The following is a 17776-nucleotide window of genomic DNA, read 5'->3' as shown; positions in this document are numbered from 1 at the left end:
AGAAACAATGAGTAATTAGGGGCTTTTTCTTCCTGCTCGCACTTCTTGCCTTTTCTCGTTCTTCGTTCTTTTTTCAACACCGTTGGACGCAATCTCGGCGTGGAGCTTGCGTTAGATCGTAGTTTCTCAATAATCGGAGACGAAAAAGCGGAGGTTTCGTTTAACAGACGTTTATTTCCTACCAGTGACGAACGCGTGTTTAAGCTGCGTAGTAATCGGGCAAACTGAGTTCTTCCTAGCGGTGGTTCTACTGTTTTTCTTTCTCGCATCACGTCGTTTATCAGCTCGACGATATTCGAATCTTTTACAATGTTGCCATTTATAGTTACGACTCCATCCTCGTCTCAATTAATTTTATCAGGCACCGCATTATCTAGCAAGTGTTTCATCAGTAAACGCGCTTGTGCACAATACGATTTTGGGACACTTTCTACTATTTTACTGGAGCTCTTTAGCAATTGAATGCTGTGATTTTTTTTCAACACAGTGTTGTCGATATCGGGTAAATGAGAAAGTTTAGCAGAAGTTTGTGATTTTCGTGAGATATCACGAGAAATGAGTGTCGATTCATTGTCAATAGCGTTGTCGATCTCCTCCGGGAGTCGTGCTTCATTGTCTACGATTTCAGTTTTGTTGGCTACATTTTGTTTTTTCGCTTCACGGATATAGTGAAGATACCGCCAAAGCACTCTTTGTACATTTTCCATCTCTCGTCCTCGTTACGTGGGTGGGTAGAATTAAGAATACGACTCATTTCCACATCGAGTCGTGTCAGGAAGGTACCTGGAGTTTGCACGGAATTATTTTCACTCTCATCATTCTCCGGATTTCTCGGTGAGGTATTTTCCTTTGACTCTACACCAATCAATGCCGATTTTTGCTGTTGCTGCTGCATTCTCTCAAGATTTTCCGTAGAAATTAACCATCTTTTTCGCTCTTTCTATTTTACTCACAAATTTGATCCTCTGATGATTCGTGATAATAAGATCGACAATATGGATCCAATAATATAGGGTAAAAATCCTCCACGTAGTACCAAAAGTTTTTTTTTTTCTTTCCAATTTCCTCGTTTCGCCGCAATTCGACGCAATGTTGTTTTATATTTACTTAATTGTTCTTTTTCTCGTCGTTCAAGTGTAATGTTACCTTTGAGAGTATTAAAAACGCATTCACAAATACATCGAATAAATTTGTTGTCCGCATTTCGAAGAAAGTTCGTTCGCTGCTTATTGTTCAAATGGCACAGTGCTTCGAGAAGACAAGCATTTCTCTTTCCGATTGAATGTCTAGCAATTTTCGATACGTTACTTGATCTCATGTTGTCCCCCTTCATTACGAGAGAACAGTATGACTGAGCTTTGTGAGCAGCATTACTTAGCTTTTATACGCTGGAAAACGATCTACGTGGTACGTAGACGTAATGTCTCGTATCATCGGGAAAAATACACGTACGAAATCGATATTCATCAAGAATTGATTGTTTCAGATCGAGCAGTAAATATCCGTGTGGCCTCGATGTAGCATCATAATACGACTCTTCTAAAAACTTTGGATCGTCAGGATAGACTTGTCGTGCTAAATAACGAATTTGTGCACGATCACGAGGATTTTTGAAAACCACAATATAATTCGCGTTGAGAGATATGTCGCGTTGTCCGCGTCCTTGATGAAAGAGATTTTGCAAAATAAGAATGACACTGAGACTCTTATGATCACTGCCTTTGATAAAAAGATCTACGATAGCGTCGCTTGACGACGATTCTCTCATAAGGTCGTCGATTATCACCAACTTCGGGATAAGTGGATCGTTTAAATAATCATCCGGACGAGGTAATCCCTCGCAAAATTCAACTATATTTTTCTTCGTCGTCGTTGCACACACTCCACTCCTGTTTTCTTCTGACCCACGTACGTTTGTTTCGTATTGTAATTGACGATAAGCTTCTTGCCACTCTGCGTAATAAAATAAAACTCTCTCGAAACGTACATCGGACATGTGTGATAGCTTTTTGAGAAAAGTCTTTACAAAGATCGTTATCTCACATCCGGTGGGATCATATATAATCGACATCTAGGGATGTTTCCAGCGGACATCCATTTTGCGAAATGATTGACTCGATTACCGTACGTTGCTTTTAAAGAAAAACAAAAAAAAATGGCGACCAAAGATAATAATAATAATAATTTACGACAATGATAATAATTCATCGCTATAGGTAGAGTTAAATTTTAGAAGGAGGGGATAAGCCCATCAACGTGGCGGCGGTGGCGGCGGCGCACAGAGGGGCGATACGACCAAAAACCGGACATCGGGACAAAAAAATAATTTTTAAGAATGTGTAGTTTTATTATGTTTTTCTTAATGTATATACTCAAATTTATAAAAAATATATTTATATCATTAATTTTGATTGGAATTCCTATTGAAATTATTTAATAAAGTTCATACTTGGAGTAAGTAGTGACGATGTATCAATTTGATGCATATTATTTAGAGAACTCTCCCATTAAAACTAAACTAAAACGATAGCTGAAACTTTTTTATAACAAAAAGTTAACTTCAAACTTAATGTAAAAATTATTCTTATATTGAAAAGTTATTCGGATATATATAATAAATATATTTAAAATAATGGAATTTATACAATCGGAATCTAATACTTCAAACTACCAAAAAGTTTAGGATCCAACACGGTCCAACATGCACAATACACTAATAGATTGCGAAAAGTGTTTAGTTTACAGAAACCTATCATTTTTTTTTTTTTTTTTTATACGATGAGGGAAATGCTCATGGCACACCAGGTTGGCTAGACCATGGTAGTGTTGGAGCCCAGAGGCTCCGGACGACTTCGACGATATCTCTATCACCCCCGTGATGAAGGCCTCACCGACAGAGGCCTCCTCCACGGGAGGGGTCTCCTCCATGTCTATATCAGCCACCGGTCCCTCCGGCACACCACCATCCTCGGCCTGAGTGCCGAGCGAGGTGGGAGGCGAAGGGGTCAGCGGCCGATCTTCTTCTGGGTTTCCGCCTTCCTCCCACAGCGGAGGAGGGTGAGTCCTCTTCCCCGGTCGCACGGCCGGGGGAACCCACGTGCACTTCTCACCGCCGGGGCGCTTTTCCTTTGGAGGCACACTCCGGGCAGAACGGCCTATTCGCGCATTCTGCCTGGGTGTGCCCCTCCCCCCCGCAATTAAAACAGCACCGGGCTCTGTCTACACCGACGGGGCAGCAATGCTGCGTGTGGCCCCGGGCCAGGCATCGGAAACATCGCTGTGGAGGTGCCTTGAGCACCTCCACGCGAGCCGCCACCCAACCCAGGGACAAACTGCCCGCCCGGGCGATCTTCGTAGCGGCGGCGACCGGGCACTGCACTATCACAGAGCCCAGCCCCCGCCGGTTGCGCGTCACTCGTCCTACCTTTAGGTCCGCCACGAAGCATGACCCGGAGTCGGCGACCGTTGTTGCCACCTCCTCCGGGGTCACTGAGTCATCAAACCCGGACACGCGGATTCCCACCCTCCGCAGAAGGCAAGAGATCCGCACGTCCGGGCCCCCCTCGACGCGTCTCATCTCCGAAGCCAGCCTTTCCGCGGCTGGCCTGTTGTCTTCGCCGGGGACCTCCAGGAGGAGACCCCCGGTCTGGGCTCGGCGAACCCGCAGCCCATTTCCCCCCTGCGGCAATATGTCCTCAAGGACGATGGACTCGCGAGCCCACCGCATAACACTTGCGTAGGAGGCGTCGTTTCCGGTCACCGTAATCATCACCGCCGATGACTTGGGGACGCGCCTCCCAATCCTCCTCATCGCGAGAGTTTCGCTTCGCGGCGGACCTCCCTGCTTTTTCTTTTTCTTTTTCTTGTTTTTCGGCTCGACCGCCGGGAAGGCGGCAGACGCCGCTGCCCCCGATGGTCGAATCGTGTCTCCTCCAAACGCCGGGGGGAACCCCCCCCCCCCAGCCGCTTTCCCCCGTGGGACGAATGGGGGGCACTCTTCGGTTCCCCTTGTCTAAACTCCTCCTTTTCCGGGTGCCGACGACCTCGACCCAACTCCGATCGCTCGTAGGCGTATCGGGGCCGGGCGCTGCCGCCGGCACGGTGGGGGGCGCAGGAGGCCCCTCCCGCGGAGCTCCCGCACTCCCCTTTCCCCCCTTCCCTTTCTTCTTTTTCTTGCCCCCAGCGTCGGTGGGGACGGCGGCCGAGACAGCCCCCGTCTCCACCCGCGCCAGGCGCCTCTCCAGGCCCTCCACCGTCGCTGTCAGCCGCTCCAACGTCCCCAGCACTCGCTCCTCGAATGGAGAAGAGCCGGGGGCAGAAGCGAGCGACGGAGGCGGCGGAGGGGAAGGAGACTTTCTCCTCGTTGGCTGTGAGGCAGCCGTGGACGAGGAAGGACCGCTTTGCAGCATGAGGGCCCTCTTCGCAACCCCCAGCTGCCCCCTCAATTCGGCGACCTCGGCCCGGAGGGAGCGAACCTCCTCCTCCAGGGCCGCGGTCGTCGCTTCCTCCTGCCCGTCCTCTCGCCCGAGACACCCAATGGCACCGTACGCCAGCGTCATGAGCGCCTCCCAGGCGAGATGGGTGTTTAGTTTAATACGCCCCGACAGGTTGCCCGACAGTGGGCAGCCTGTGGAGGCTTTGTTCCTCGCCCCCTCGACCTCCAGGAGTCAACCATCGGCCAAGCCGGCCAAGTCCGTGGTTGTGCTCCTGGAGATCCCTCCCAACTGCCGGTCCACGTACCGGCGCTGGTCTGGCGTGAACAGGGTCGGGGGGATCCTGATGCGCTGCCAAGGCCTCGCATCACTCACCCCCGTCCCCTCTCCCTCCGATTTCGAGCTCCGGATGACGTTGGCTCGGAGCCGGCGGGCCCTAAACTGCTCCAAAGGAACCCCATGGAGCCGGTCTTCCGTGTCCGCTCCGTCGGACAATGGGGAGGGGGACTTGAAGGGTCCACTCCCGTCCAAGCGCGGTCGGCCACGGGCGCGCCTGCTTCTTACGTGAGTCGGGAGGTCGGATCCGTCCCCCGGTCGGAACATCCGGGATCCAGACACGGCCCTCCAACTCGTCCAAATCGATGACCGGCTCCAAGGGGTTCCCAGCCATCGCTTCCTATTCCTCCTCACGCCGATCAACGTCCGTGGGCTCAGCCCGGAACTGAGAGAGCCCCTGCCGCCTCCGACGAGGCGAGTCAGCGAGGTCCTCCCCGCTCGAGCCTCTCCCACGAACGCGGATCGGCGTCGATCCCTCTTTAATGGGTGGTGGCGGCACGAAAACCACCGTTTCGAAAAATCGAGTCCCTACGGACCCGATAGCGCTGTTGTCCTGCTGACCGCCGCCCGTCGGCCAGCAGGACCGAAACCTCTCCCGCGGACTTGGCCAGAACTCCAGCCCAACGGGCCCTTTCGCCCGGTGTTAACTCACTAAGGGAGGCGTAGCCATCCCCTATACTTTCTGAGGAGGAAGAGGACCCCCCCGTATACTCCCCTCCCTCCCAGTCGGAATCCTCCCCCCCGGACAGCTCTTCTTCAAGTTGCTCGAGGGCAAGGAACCGATCGATTGCGTCGCGAGCCTCGGGCGCTCCCGCATATGCAAGAGCGTCCCCTTGCGCAATTCCCGCGACGCCCCCAGACATTCACGGACATCAACTTCTACAGTATCCCGTTCGTCGGCGAAGCCTGTGGGCACTCCGCACGACAGCCCGTCGGTTGATATCGACAAGGGGGCACCCGGGACACTAGTCCCCCCTTGCCGGCCATGGGGTATCCAACTCCCCCTGCGCGGTAAGTTTTCGTTGCCCACCGTTTCCCACCTTTGGGCACCTTTTTTAATAAAAAATTAAGTTTTAAGTTATAATAACGTGGTGAAGCATTATAACAGAGTTCAAAATTATTTTATACTGTCAACAAATCTGTCCTACACAATGTTTACATATTCTCTCTCCCCCCTCCTTCCCTTTCGCCTCCCCCACCTCCTCCCAACCTGCCCTCCGCCCCTCTCTCCCGCTCGCTCTCTCACCGGCTCCGCTTTATCTTTATTATGCCCAATAGATGGCGCAGTCTTTTTCTTTTCTCGTAGTTAAGATTCACAATTGTATATATTAAACATTCTGCAGGGGGTCAAAATAATCTCTCATCTTTATGTTCCTGAGATTTATTTGTGCCGAAGGAGCCATCTATGTTAATAGACGACTGTTAATACATAATAAACTTTCACCTAAAATCCTAATATTTTTATTTTTGTCATTTACAAAAGACTTTGTAAATTTAAAATCATGAACAATTTTAAAACAAATGGGGATCTATTTACTCTTTTGAGAGCAAATAATCTAGACATATCTGATTATAAAAATGTAATGCATTTAAGGCGATGCTAGAGATACCGACTGAACACTATTATTTTTAATTTCAGTAAACTTTTTATTGAATTCACAGAATGATAAATCCTTCCCTACAATTAAAGTATTGACAAAAACATAATACGCCGGCTACAATTTGACACAAAAAACGGAAAAAAGTTGCAAAACTATGTGCTTCTGTAGTAGTCTCGTGACAATATATATTGCGTATAAAAGTTCTAGACTTTGTACCTACAAAATAACCATCCAGCGTACTGTGAATTACACGTAAGATTGTTAGTGTGCTTTCAAAACGATCTTAGAAGCTTTAGTATAAAAGATATTTCCAATCAAAAATATCGCGTTTATGTGTGCGTGCAGAATCGATGTGAGAATCGGTGAAAAGTGAGACTGAGTGAGACAGAGCACTAGTTTAGTTCCTCGATATTGCATTAGAGGCGCTAAAGTCAAAAGAACAAGGAAAGATGAGTGCGTTTAACAAAGAGCGCTAGCCTATTCCCCTTACTCTTTGCCTCACGCGCGACCCACAGTTCATAGAAGAAAAATCTGAAGTACCGACGTCGAGTGACTTTCACCGTCAGTCCAGCATCGCCTTAATAACAGATAAACTAAAAATTCATTTACCTCCAACTGTCTTTGAAGAATTGCATATAAAATATCAAATTTTATAAAACATTTGAAATCAAGATGGATACATAATAATCGTGATAATGCAAGATTTATTAAGAATAATAAGTCATGGTTAAGTAAAGAATTTGAGATCCCAGATAGTATATCAAATTTGATTACTAGTTTATCTCACTCACTTCCAAATACATCAAAATCTTTTGGAGAGTTAAGCGAAAGACATAAACGGAGAAAAACGCAGAAAATAAGGAACAATTCAGAAATGACTAATTATATTGTGGATAGAGAATTAAAATCGGACGATGCAAAATTTATATATGATTTTATTAAAAATAATCAAAAATATGTAAAACAGGTGAGACAATTCTGTGAAGAAATTAGTAATAAAACTGTACCAGTCGATAAAACAACTGCGTTAGCTACATTTGTCTCTGCAAAATTAACTCGACATTAATACAATATTATACGAAATGTAACGAAACTTGGATACATGATGTGACCTAGTTATTTTCAAATTAAAAAAGCAAAAAAAGAATGTTTACCAGATTTGATCGAAGTATGTGATGATGGAGTAAAAATATCATTGCAGAGTCTCCTAAATCACACTGCTCTCAGATTCATGAAATTATTAAATTTTGAATCAACTAATTCAAAAAATTTGATAATGATATCTAAATGGGGTTGTGACGGAGCATCTGACCAGTCTCGTTATAAAATAAATTTTGACGATCCATTGAAAGATGATTCTAGTATACTAATAAGCAGTTTTGTGCCGATAAAAATTTATAATTCTGATAATAACAAAGTATTATGGCAAAACAATTATCCTTTTTCTACCCGTTTTTGTAGGCCAATTTAATTCAAATTTGTTAAAGAAGGAAAACATGAAGTTAAATCTCTCATACAAGATATTGAAAATCAAATATCTTCATTGACACCATCTATCTTAGGAGATAGTATTTTTATCACTCATAAACTATTGTTAACTATGATTGATAACAAAATATGTAATATTTTAACAGATACAAATTCATCTATGAAATGTTATATATGTAACGCTTCTCCTAAGCAAATGAATAATATTAATTTAGCAAAAACTAGAACTGTAAAAATGGAATATTGTTCCTTTGGACTGTCATCTTTGCACTGTTGGATCAGATGCTTTGAATGCTTATTGCATATTTCATATAGACTGGATATCAAATGTTGGGCAATTAGAAACAAAGATGATAAAGAAACAACTGACGAAAGGAAGAAAAATATACAATCGGTTTTTAGGTCACAAAGGGGTCTTTTAATAGATATTGTGAAGCAAGGAAAAGGCACTTCTAATGGCAATATAGCAAGAAAATTTTTTGGTAATCCACAACTGTCAGCAAAGATTACAAGTTTAGATGAAAACTTAATAATTAGATTTTCAATTCTTTTGCAGGCCATTGCTAGTGGGAAGAAAATTAATATTTCCAAATTTAGTGCGTTTGCTTTTCAAACTGCTAAATTATATATTTCTCTGTACCCGTATTACATGCCAGTCACTGTTCTTAAACTTCTTCTTCATGGAGGAGATATAATTGAACATGCGGTAGTACTAATTGGTCAGCTATCTGAAGAAGCTCAAGAAACAAACCACAAATGTTTTAGAAAGTACAGAGAAAATTATTCTCGGAAAATGTCACGAAAATCCAACAATACAGATATTGTTAACAATTTGTTAATCGCATCTGACCCAATTATTTCATCATCGCGGAAATTTATCGAGAATAAGACAAAAGAATTTTCTGAGGATGTTAAAAATCTTTTAGAATTCAATGATAATGATATTGATCATAATGAATAAAATGCTAAACTTTGTTTACATATGCAATTATTTTGAATAAAAATAATTTTTATTGTGATATTTTTCGCAACTGTGAGAGGCAAGAGGACTCACATTAAACAAGTACCCCAAAGGGATCAGATTTGTGCCACGTCCTAGTCGTTGATCCTGGATAATGCTAAGAGCACAAAAGAATAGAAGTTGAATTAAGATAAAAATGTAACAATTAAAAAAATATATAATAATATATAAAAATTGTATAATAATAGAGAAAAAGAAAGTATTATGGCTACTGCAGAAGACAGAATTGCCAATGCAGCATCGTTATGCGGTGTCGTCAAATTTTATTAAAAAATCACGTCCCAAATAATAAATATTACATAACTGTGAGGCTACAATCTCTTAAATAACTGTGACAAATATAATCGTTTAAGTTTCAACATGCTTAGAGAAAAAATGATTTTTGGAGTTTAATATACTTTTATGGAACACGTTATGTATTTAAAAATAATGTTAAACTATGCATTTATCTATTTTTTATTTATTTTACTTCACGTATTTACCAAATTTTGAATTGTTCTTCGAAAAATACAAATATAAAAGGTAATGTCCGGTTTTCGACTGTATCGCCCCACTGTGCGGCGGCTCCCGCGCGCTCGCGCAAGCGTACCGTGGGTTAGCCAGCGAAGAGCATCGCGGCCGACGAAAAGCTGATACTCGCCGCGGTGTGGTGCAACCATAGGCTTATTCCACTCTTGGATCGGCATCGCTGCTAATAAGCTATTAGGCGATGCCGCGGGGGAAAAAATTTATAACTAAGAACAGAAACGTGATTAGGATTGGAAATAATAAAATCGCAAATTTCAAGTGAAAAAAATATATATTTTTATTGCACATTTTTTTAACAAAAAAAAAGAAAATAAAAACGTTTTTTTATTTTTCACATTTTTATTCAAATTTTATATCACAAAAAAAATTTACATTTTTTTATATTGTACAGTGCTAAAACTAATCAATGATTTATAATTAATACGTTTTTACAATATTATTTATTTTTTAGAATTTTTTACAACGAAGCGCTACGGACGGAATAATCGACGATTCGAAACCTTAAATTTAAGTGAGAAAAAAGTTCGAGCAAGAAAAAAGATCATTATTCAATAAAGCCGTATGGAAGAAAATAACGATTATTAATAAATCTGCGTTTTACCAATACCGCCGCACATGTTTTTTTCTCTTCTTTTCACAATTTCGTGAAAAGCATTGCGACGAATTGCACTAAAACGCAGATTTATCGTGGGTTCCCTTCCTTGCTTTTCTTCATCTTCTTCTTGTCTTTCTCTTTCTAATATTCAATTTCTTATGTTATGGAAATTTACAAACCTAGAATTATTATAATTTAATGTTATACCCTTAACTTTACAAGTTTCACGTGTGATTCCATCCAACGTACGAACCACATACGCATAAAATTTCGGGCCACCTGACACAAACGACTCGATGTAGCTAGCGTTGCCATAGCTTTCGAGTTCGTGTGTCATGTCACCCAGAAAATTCCCAGTACGAGGTTCGTACTCGTTTAGATCACCGCTACACGAATATATACAAGAATCTGTATCGCAATATAATACACGCCTATCTAATTTTTCTAAATAACTATACAATTTTAATCTAGCCTGTGCCGTTGTGTAAGCCGCGATTACGACGTTGGTAATCGGAGAAGCTACGACCGCTTCTTCTCGTAGCCGCCACGAGACATATAGTACCCCATCGTTGACTGGTAATATATCGGTTATCTCATGCTCGGGGCTAGTGAGCAAAGTTGCGAAACGCTGCGGCGATTCAACGATCTCGGTAGTAGGAAGATTGGATTGTTGGCCGAATTTTCCCCAAAACGAATTTAAGCAAAGCTTCGCAACCGAACGTAAGCCTGGATTACGAGAGATGTTGTTTCTATTAAGTACAATACCTTCGATTTCCTCGTATTCTCGAAGATATCGTGCTTTACTCTTGTCATCCATGCATTCGCTCGACCATCCACTAGCTTCCTGCTTTAATTGTAAAAAGGAATTTATATATCTCGTAAACAATCCACCCTGCCTCGTATCGTGATCGTAGCGGGCGACACTGTAATGCCAAATTTCACTCACTTGCCTTACGAGATAACCTTTCTCTACGGCTTTACGTAATTCACAGGATATCCATGTACCCTCTAATTCACGTTCGTCGGGGTGTTCGTGAGTGCACACGGACTGTGAAAACGCTTCGCAGTAACTCCGACACAACGCAAACAGCAATTTTCCGCGTACGCGATACGGGAGTACCGGCTGAAAGAGATTGCGTGGTGGTAGTACTCGACAGCGTACGAGACCTTCGACCAAGTCGAAATTATACGCGGGTTCCTCGCCGATTATTGATGAGCATTCCGCTCCGATATAAATTTCAGGGTGACCGATCGGAAAAGCACCTGTCTTTAATACGTAAGGATACAGAGAACACACGTCCACGTATCGTATTTTCTCCGTACCCTCCGTTACTCCGACTCGTGTTACAATATTTTCCGTACGGTCACCAAAAAACGCGTGGCGAGGATCGAGAGGTGCTGATTTTAATATAAGGTGATGTTCAAGAAAATCTCGCATCTCGTTGTTTGTTCGCATCTCTTGAGCAAAAACGCACTCCCATTTTTCTATCACACGGTACCCTTGTTTGCGAAGACGACATGTCGTTGCGATGGTTCTCTCGTAGCGCGAATCTAATGTATCGTCGGAATTGGTATTTAAAAGTTTCCTGTCACGGTTCACTTGGTACCAAGTGGGACAACCGTGCCAGAAGTACCCGTGAAATTGGAGAACAAAACGATGTGTTTCATCCCCCAATTTTGTTTCGTAATAATCGTCGACCCGGCTACCGGCGATCAAACGCTCACGTCCTCGCCCTGCATGGATTATGGGATGTCCGAGCTCACGCTCCATCCACACTAACCATTGCAAGGTTTTACGCGATTGTCTATCGACGTTTCTGTATCCTCCCGGAGGAATGATTCCTATTTCCCTCTCGCGCAGAAAGTTTTTTCGAAAAACTTTCATACACGTGGAAGTGATAGTCGTGCATTCTTCGAAAGGACACACTCCGCCGCGCTCTAAAAATATTTTCTGAAAAACTACACAAGCACGTCGTAAAATATCTATGTCATTTCGACAATAACGTATGATTTCTTGCTGGAAGTCAAACATGACATTTTTACTTGTCATTTCCGTATGCTATGCAAGAAATCGTTCGCGTTCATCGGGCTTCATTTGATAGGGAGAATAAAATCGTACCTCAGGTAACAGACCGACATACGTTTGATTCTCCACAGTGTTAAATAAATGCGGAAAAGTGCCTTTATTCGCCGTATCCTTTAGCCCAAAAGCTTTAGGTAGTTCGGATAATCGCATCGGCATATAATTAACACTGTCGATAAACTTTGTATGTCCGACCGTCATCACGATAATCTTTGTCCCGTTCAAAGTTATCCTCGGCTTTTCCCTTATTGGCGATTTTTTGACTAGATATTTTAAAATAAATTGCGCATTGAACGCTTTTGCATTGTGAACGATACAGATAATATTTTTAAAATGTTTCCTCGGACGTGTCACAAAATCTATAAATTGTTTTACCGGATCGATGTTGAATATAAATTCACGCGTTCCGCACCAACGACACCGCACCGACATGTTGTCTATCGCCACGCAAGTCGCGCAAATTTGCTGTGCCACACAGAGAGTTGGAACGTGTAACTTTACGTTCTCCGTTCCTTCGAGCATCTCGTCCTGTCGCGTTTCACAATCGTAAAACACGAATGCGACAGCTCCCTTGGCGACATTACCGTTCTCACCCTCGAGGTCATTAGCGTTTCTTTGTGCCTCTTCACGTATCGTCGCAGCAGCACTCGTACCCTCGCCAGGGTCTTCTGCTATGACTCTACGTCGAAGAGGTTGCATGAAACACGAATGATTCACGGGTTGATGAGAACGACACGTCCTACAATAGGCACTGTCACATTTGTCGTCCTACAATAGGCACTGTCACATTTGTGTCGCGAGTTAATTTTTATAAATTTATTACATATATCACAAATTTTAATTGAGTTGCAAACCGTTGATTTTCCCTCGTATGATTTTTTGGCATGATAACGCTCGAAACACGTATTACCAAAGAACGTACGGTTACACGTTTCACACCTGATTTTCTCAGCGTCGTGACGTTCACAGGAGGGTATAGCGTAGTTGCGTGGACATTTTTTAGAGCAACGATGTCCTCTATCAGGACGGTAACCGATGTTACATGCTACGCAATACCCTCCTCGTGAACCCGCGGCAGCTTTTTTTAATATCGGATTGTAATGGTGTCTATTCTCATAATACATTATATTTAAAGTATACTCCGGTTCGCGACCGAGAGAGGCGAGTATCGCGTGTCCGTCGTAGATCGAGTTTCCCCCGCGTCCGAAATCTTTGAAGCCGTAAACCATTATAGCAATATTTTCAATGGTGAGATACCGTTGGAATTGTTGGATTTCGTGAATCCCATATCCTTCCTCCGGTATCACGATGCCAGCGTCCCCCGTTAATTCTATCGCGTAATCCCGTTGTAGTGAGAAACGTTGGAATCTTACGGCTTCCCACATTTCGTGACGCGGCCCCGTCTGTAGATTTCCACGCTCACAGTGAACTTTCGCGGCTACGAGCGAACGAGGAAAACACAAATTGTCATCATTAATAATTTCTAATATAGATTGTTTGGCGACGTCCTTTCGCGTTAACTGATTTGACATTACAAATATGTTATTGGACCGATAGTGTAACAACACAATGATAGTAAAAAAGCCTTCATCGGTCGTAGCTAGGTCTTAGTGCTTTTATTTTTATTTATGTGATTTTATCTACTTCTCCAAACTCAACCAGAATGTGCGCCGAATTAATTTTCGGTCATAACACAGCATATCGAGTAAGAATTAGTAATATCACTATTTATATTAATTTCTTAGTTTTTTCAGGGGGGAATGGGTATATAGATGCAAATCAGCATCAAGTATTATATTAAATTAATTAATTTAATATAAATAGTGATATTACTAATTCTTACTCGACATGCTGTGTTATGACCGAAAATTAATTCGGCGCACATTCTGATTGAGTTCGGAGAAGTATATAAAACCACATAAATAAAAATAAAAGCACTAAGACCTAGCTACGACCGATGAAGGCTTTCTTACTATCATTGATTTGACATTCTTCCACGACTCATCGGTACCGCAACGTTGAAAACTTGGATGGTGAAAGTTTCCGCAATATCAATTCCGCCTGCGCTTTGTGCTACCAAACTTACGAGGCCCCATATGTCCTCGTAAGTCAAGTCGCGCACAGGACGAAACGATAACCTTGCCGGTCCGCGCGTCAAACCATTGGAATTAACAGATAGGCCCACGTAATCCGTCGGTTCACTTGAGCCTATCATGTATCTATAAATTTCCCGGAACGCGTTTACCAGCCATCGCACGGTATTACTACCTTCCGGTACTGCTCATATCGCGAAACTCGCCTCTCTCCCGAGCATTGCAAAATTTCTAAATCTACGCGCGTTTTCCGTCCGTAGCTCTATATAATTAAACTCGTCGCCAACCTGATGCTGCTGCTGTTGTTGTTGTTGCGGGTGTTGTTGCGTCTGCTGCTGCTGCTGGCTCTGCTGTAACTGCGGATGTTGCGACTGATGTTGCTGTCCCCGCTCAGCAACATTTTCCGGTAAATTGTGGACTTCTTCATTATTTTTTACACGAGCCAGCTCGTCAAGTCCAGCACCGATTTGAACTAAAAATTAAACATTCTCGTTAATTATTATTGTCTTATATCGTGTTTTAATTAATTTTTTATTACTAATACGGCAAAACATCGACAAAAGTTATATCTTAAAAGGTGACTCACTGAGTTACCGATGGAGACTCTTTTTAATGATCACACCACCACCAGATGGAATATCATCAACTAGCACTCACGTCCATACTTTCTGCTTACATCAAGCGGCAAGTTGGCGATGCTCTACGGAATTTTCTGTCTCCTTCTTTTCTTTAGCTGTCTTTCTTCTTCTCATGTTTACTAAACTCATATTGTGCAATAATAGCATTACGAATTAACAAAAATTTTGAATAATTATGCTAAGATGATGTTACGTGAAAACTAAGCGCTTTTATGAAAATAAAATTTCTAAATAATATTTTTTAAAAATTAAATAAATTTAAATTTGGGAAATAAATATTTTACAATTGTTTAAAACAAACAAATTCTTTATTTTAAAATATTATGATAAAAATATAATATTTTATATAATATTTTTTTATGATATAATTAGGAATAATTGCACAATAAAAGGAAAGAAAGTGAAAGAAAGAAAAAAGTCAGAAGAAAAAGAAACAAAAGTCTCTCTCCAACTCTTTGCCATCTCGCTATCTGACGCAAGCTGAAAGGTTGGAGCGTATGCCAGCGAGTGGGGCTCGTTCTGCTGGCGGTGTGAAGTAAAAGATCCTCTGAAGGTTATGAGTCTCCTTTATGACGATTTTTTTTTCACAGATTTTAATTACTCTAATCCGAGAAAAAAATGACGAACATGAAATATGTCGTCTAAAAAATTATTTTATATTAGTTGAAAATAAAATGAAAATAATTAATAATAATAATATTTACCGTCATATTCGGGTGAAGGAACTCTCTCGTTTTCTCCTTCCTCTGGCTCCTTCTGTGGCTCCTCCTCCTCCTCTTCCTCCTCCTCATCCTGCTCTTCCTCCACTTCATCCGAGCCGGAGCCGGAGCCACCATATCTTTCGTCATCATCTTCCGCCGCTTCTCCCTCTCCACCCTCTTCATCATCGTCGCCGTCTTCCTTTTCATCAACACCGTTTTCGTCTACATCCTGCTCTTCTTCTTCATTTTCGTCTTTTTCGTCATCATCATCTTCCTCTCTATTTTCTCATTCTATTATTTCCCTCTTCCTCCGCTTCTTCCTCCTCGTCCAAATTTTCATTTTCCTGTTCCACTTCCTGTGACGGTCTCTCCCATCTTTCTCCTTCTCTTCTCATCTCCTTCCTCTCGTGTTCTTGCACTAGAAAAAAAAAAAAAATTTTGATGAGAACAAAGTCAGGTAAATATAAGGTAGTTTTTGTCAAGTTTTGACAAAAGACCAGAAATGGAAGAACGACCTAGTCAAATTTTAATCGCTACTTCTCCACCCACATCTTACTGGGATATTTTAGATAAGTACTCTACTTTATCGCGATTGATTAGAATTACATCAATTTGCCGTAGATTTATCTTGTGTTTACGTAAGATGCCTAAGTTCTCTTTAGACGAACCTTTAACACCAGAAGAATTAAATCAAAGTCGTCTTTTTTGGTGCAGAATTGTTCAACACTCTTGGTTCAACAAAGAAATACAAATTCTTTCTAGCGGAGAATTATTACCTCGATCAAATCCAATTATAAGGCTAACACCTTTTATAGACAATAACGGATTATTAAGAGTTGGTGGAAGATTACATCATGCCAAGATCGATACAGAAGCTAAACATCCGATAATCTTACCAAAGCGTTCGCCCTTAACTACTTTAATTATAACAGAGGCTCATCATAGGACTCTTCATGGAGGCACACAACTAACATTAGGTTTAATAAGAAGATCTTATTGGATATTAGGTGGAAGAGCACCAGTACGATCCTTTGTACTTCGTTGTGTACGATGTACACGATATCGAGGTACAAGAGCACAACAGCTTATGGGCCAATTACCATCACCTCGTGTGATACCAGCTAGACCTTTTGTAAATTCCGGTGTCGATTACGCTGGTCCTGTGTCTATCAAAACATGGAGAGGACGGACAGCACGTACTTATAAAGGATATTTGGCCATTTTTGTCTGTCTCGCGACATCGGCTGTACACATTGAAGTAGTTACGGATTATTCCACGGAGGCTTTCATAGCTACTTATAAACGCTTTACCGGCCGAAGAGGTATTTGTGCTACTCTCCAAAGTGATTGTGGTACTAATTTCATAGGTGCTGACGCTGCTTTACGGGAAAGATTTTCAACAACTTCCAAGGATCTACATGATCTTGCTAAACTTATAGCGAATGACGGTACAAGATGGAACTTCAACCCTCCTTCAGCCTCACATTTTGGAGGTAAGCTTTGGAGGGAAGCTGCAGTAAAATCAACAAAATTTCATCTTATGCGAGCAATAGGAGAAACTCTTTTTACATATGAAGAGCTAACGACTTTAATGGTACAAATTGAGGCTGTGCTAAATTCGAAGCCACTTTATCAACTGTCAGATGATGTTAGCAATTATTCTGCCCTCACACCTGGACATTTCCTTATTGGCGAGGCTCTTGCAGCAGTTCCGGAACCTGATTTGTCATCTGTACCTATTTCACGTTTATCTCGATGGTAATTGATTCGTCATCGATTAGACCACTTCTGGAGGAGATGGTCATCAGAATGCCTTCAGCGATATCAAGCAATATCAAAATGGCATTATGCTTCTAATGAGATAAAGGAAGGTTCTATGGTACTATTAACTGACGAAAGATTTCCACCTGGAAAATGGCCTTTAGCAAGAGTCATTGAATTACATAAAGGACCTGATGGATTAGTCCGAGTAGTAACTATCCGCACGGCTACGTCAACGTTAAAACGTCCTATTACAAAGTTATGTATACTACCTATAGACTCAGACGTTAAAAATTCGCCAACACAGTTGTCGAAGGCGGGCGGTAATGTTTGAGAATGAATAGCGCAATTGAGTTGGCACAGATATACGACTGCGTTTTAAATATGTGAAGTATGTTTCGTTCACGGTTTCTATGGTTTTATTTTTATCGTTGTTGTTTTTTTTTTTATTGATTCTCACTCTCGTTTAAGCTTCGATTGATACAAGTCGTCTTTATT

The 17776-nt window shown here is 42.1% G+C and overlaps 2 protein-coding genes across 2 annotated transcripts; one reads left to right on the top strand and one right to left on the bottom strand.

Moving 5' to 3' along the window:
* Positions 1 to 8913: 8913 nt before the first annotated feature.
* LOC120359579 lies at positions 8914 to 16068 on the bottom strand. The gene is made up of 6 exons (XM_039457577.1): positions 16055 to 16068; positions 15521 to 15795; positions 14466 to 14650; positions 12122 to 12853; positions 10256 to 12019; positions 8914 to 8976 (listed from the first exon to the last, which is right to left on the bottom strand). The coding sequence occupies exons 1-6, from the start codon at positions 16066 to 16068 to the stop codon at positions 8914 to 8916; spliced, it is 3033 nt and encodes a 1010-aa protein (XP_039313511.1).
* Positions 16069 to 16160: 92 nt separating this feature from the next.
* Positions 16161 to 17279, top strand: LOC105200971. The gene has a single exon (XM_011168781.1). The coding sequence runs from the start codon at positions 16161 to 16163 to the stop codon at positions 17277 to 17279; it is 1119 nt and encodes a 372-aa protein (XP_011167083.1).
* The last annotated feature ends 497 nt before the right edge of the window (positions 17280 to 17776 follow it).

This window comes from Solenopsis invicta, chromosome 14 (genome assembly GCF_016802725.1).
Source record: "Solenopsis invicta isolate M01_SB chromosome 14, UNIL_Sinv_3.0, whole genome shotgun sequence".
NCBI classification, from domain to species: domain Eukaryota; kingdom Metazoa; phylum Arthropoda; class Insecta; order Hymenoptera; family Formicidae; genus Solenopsis; species Solenopsis invicta.
Note: the sequence above shows the minus strand (reverse complement) of the source record. Positions and strands in the feature narration are given on the sequence as shown.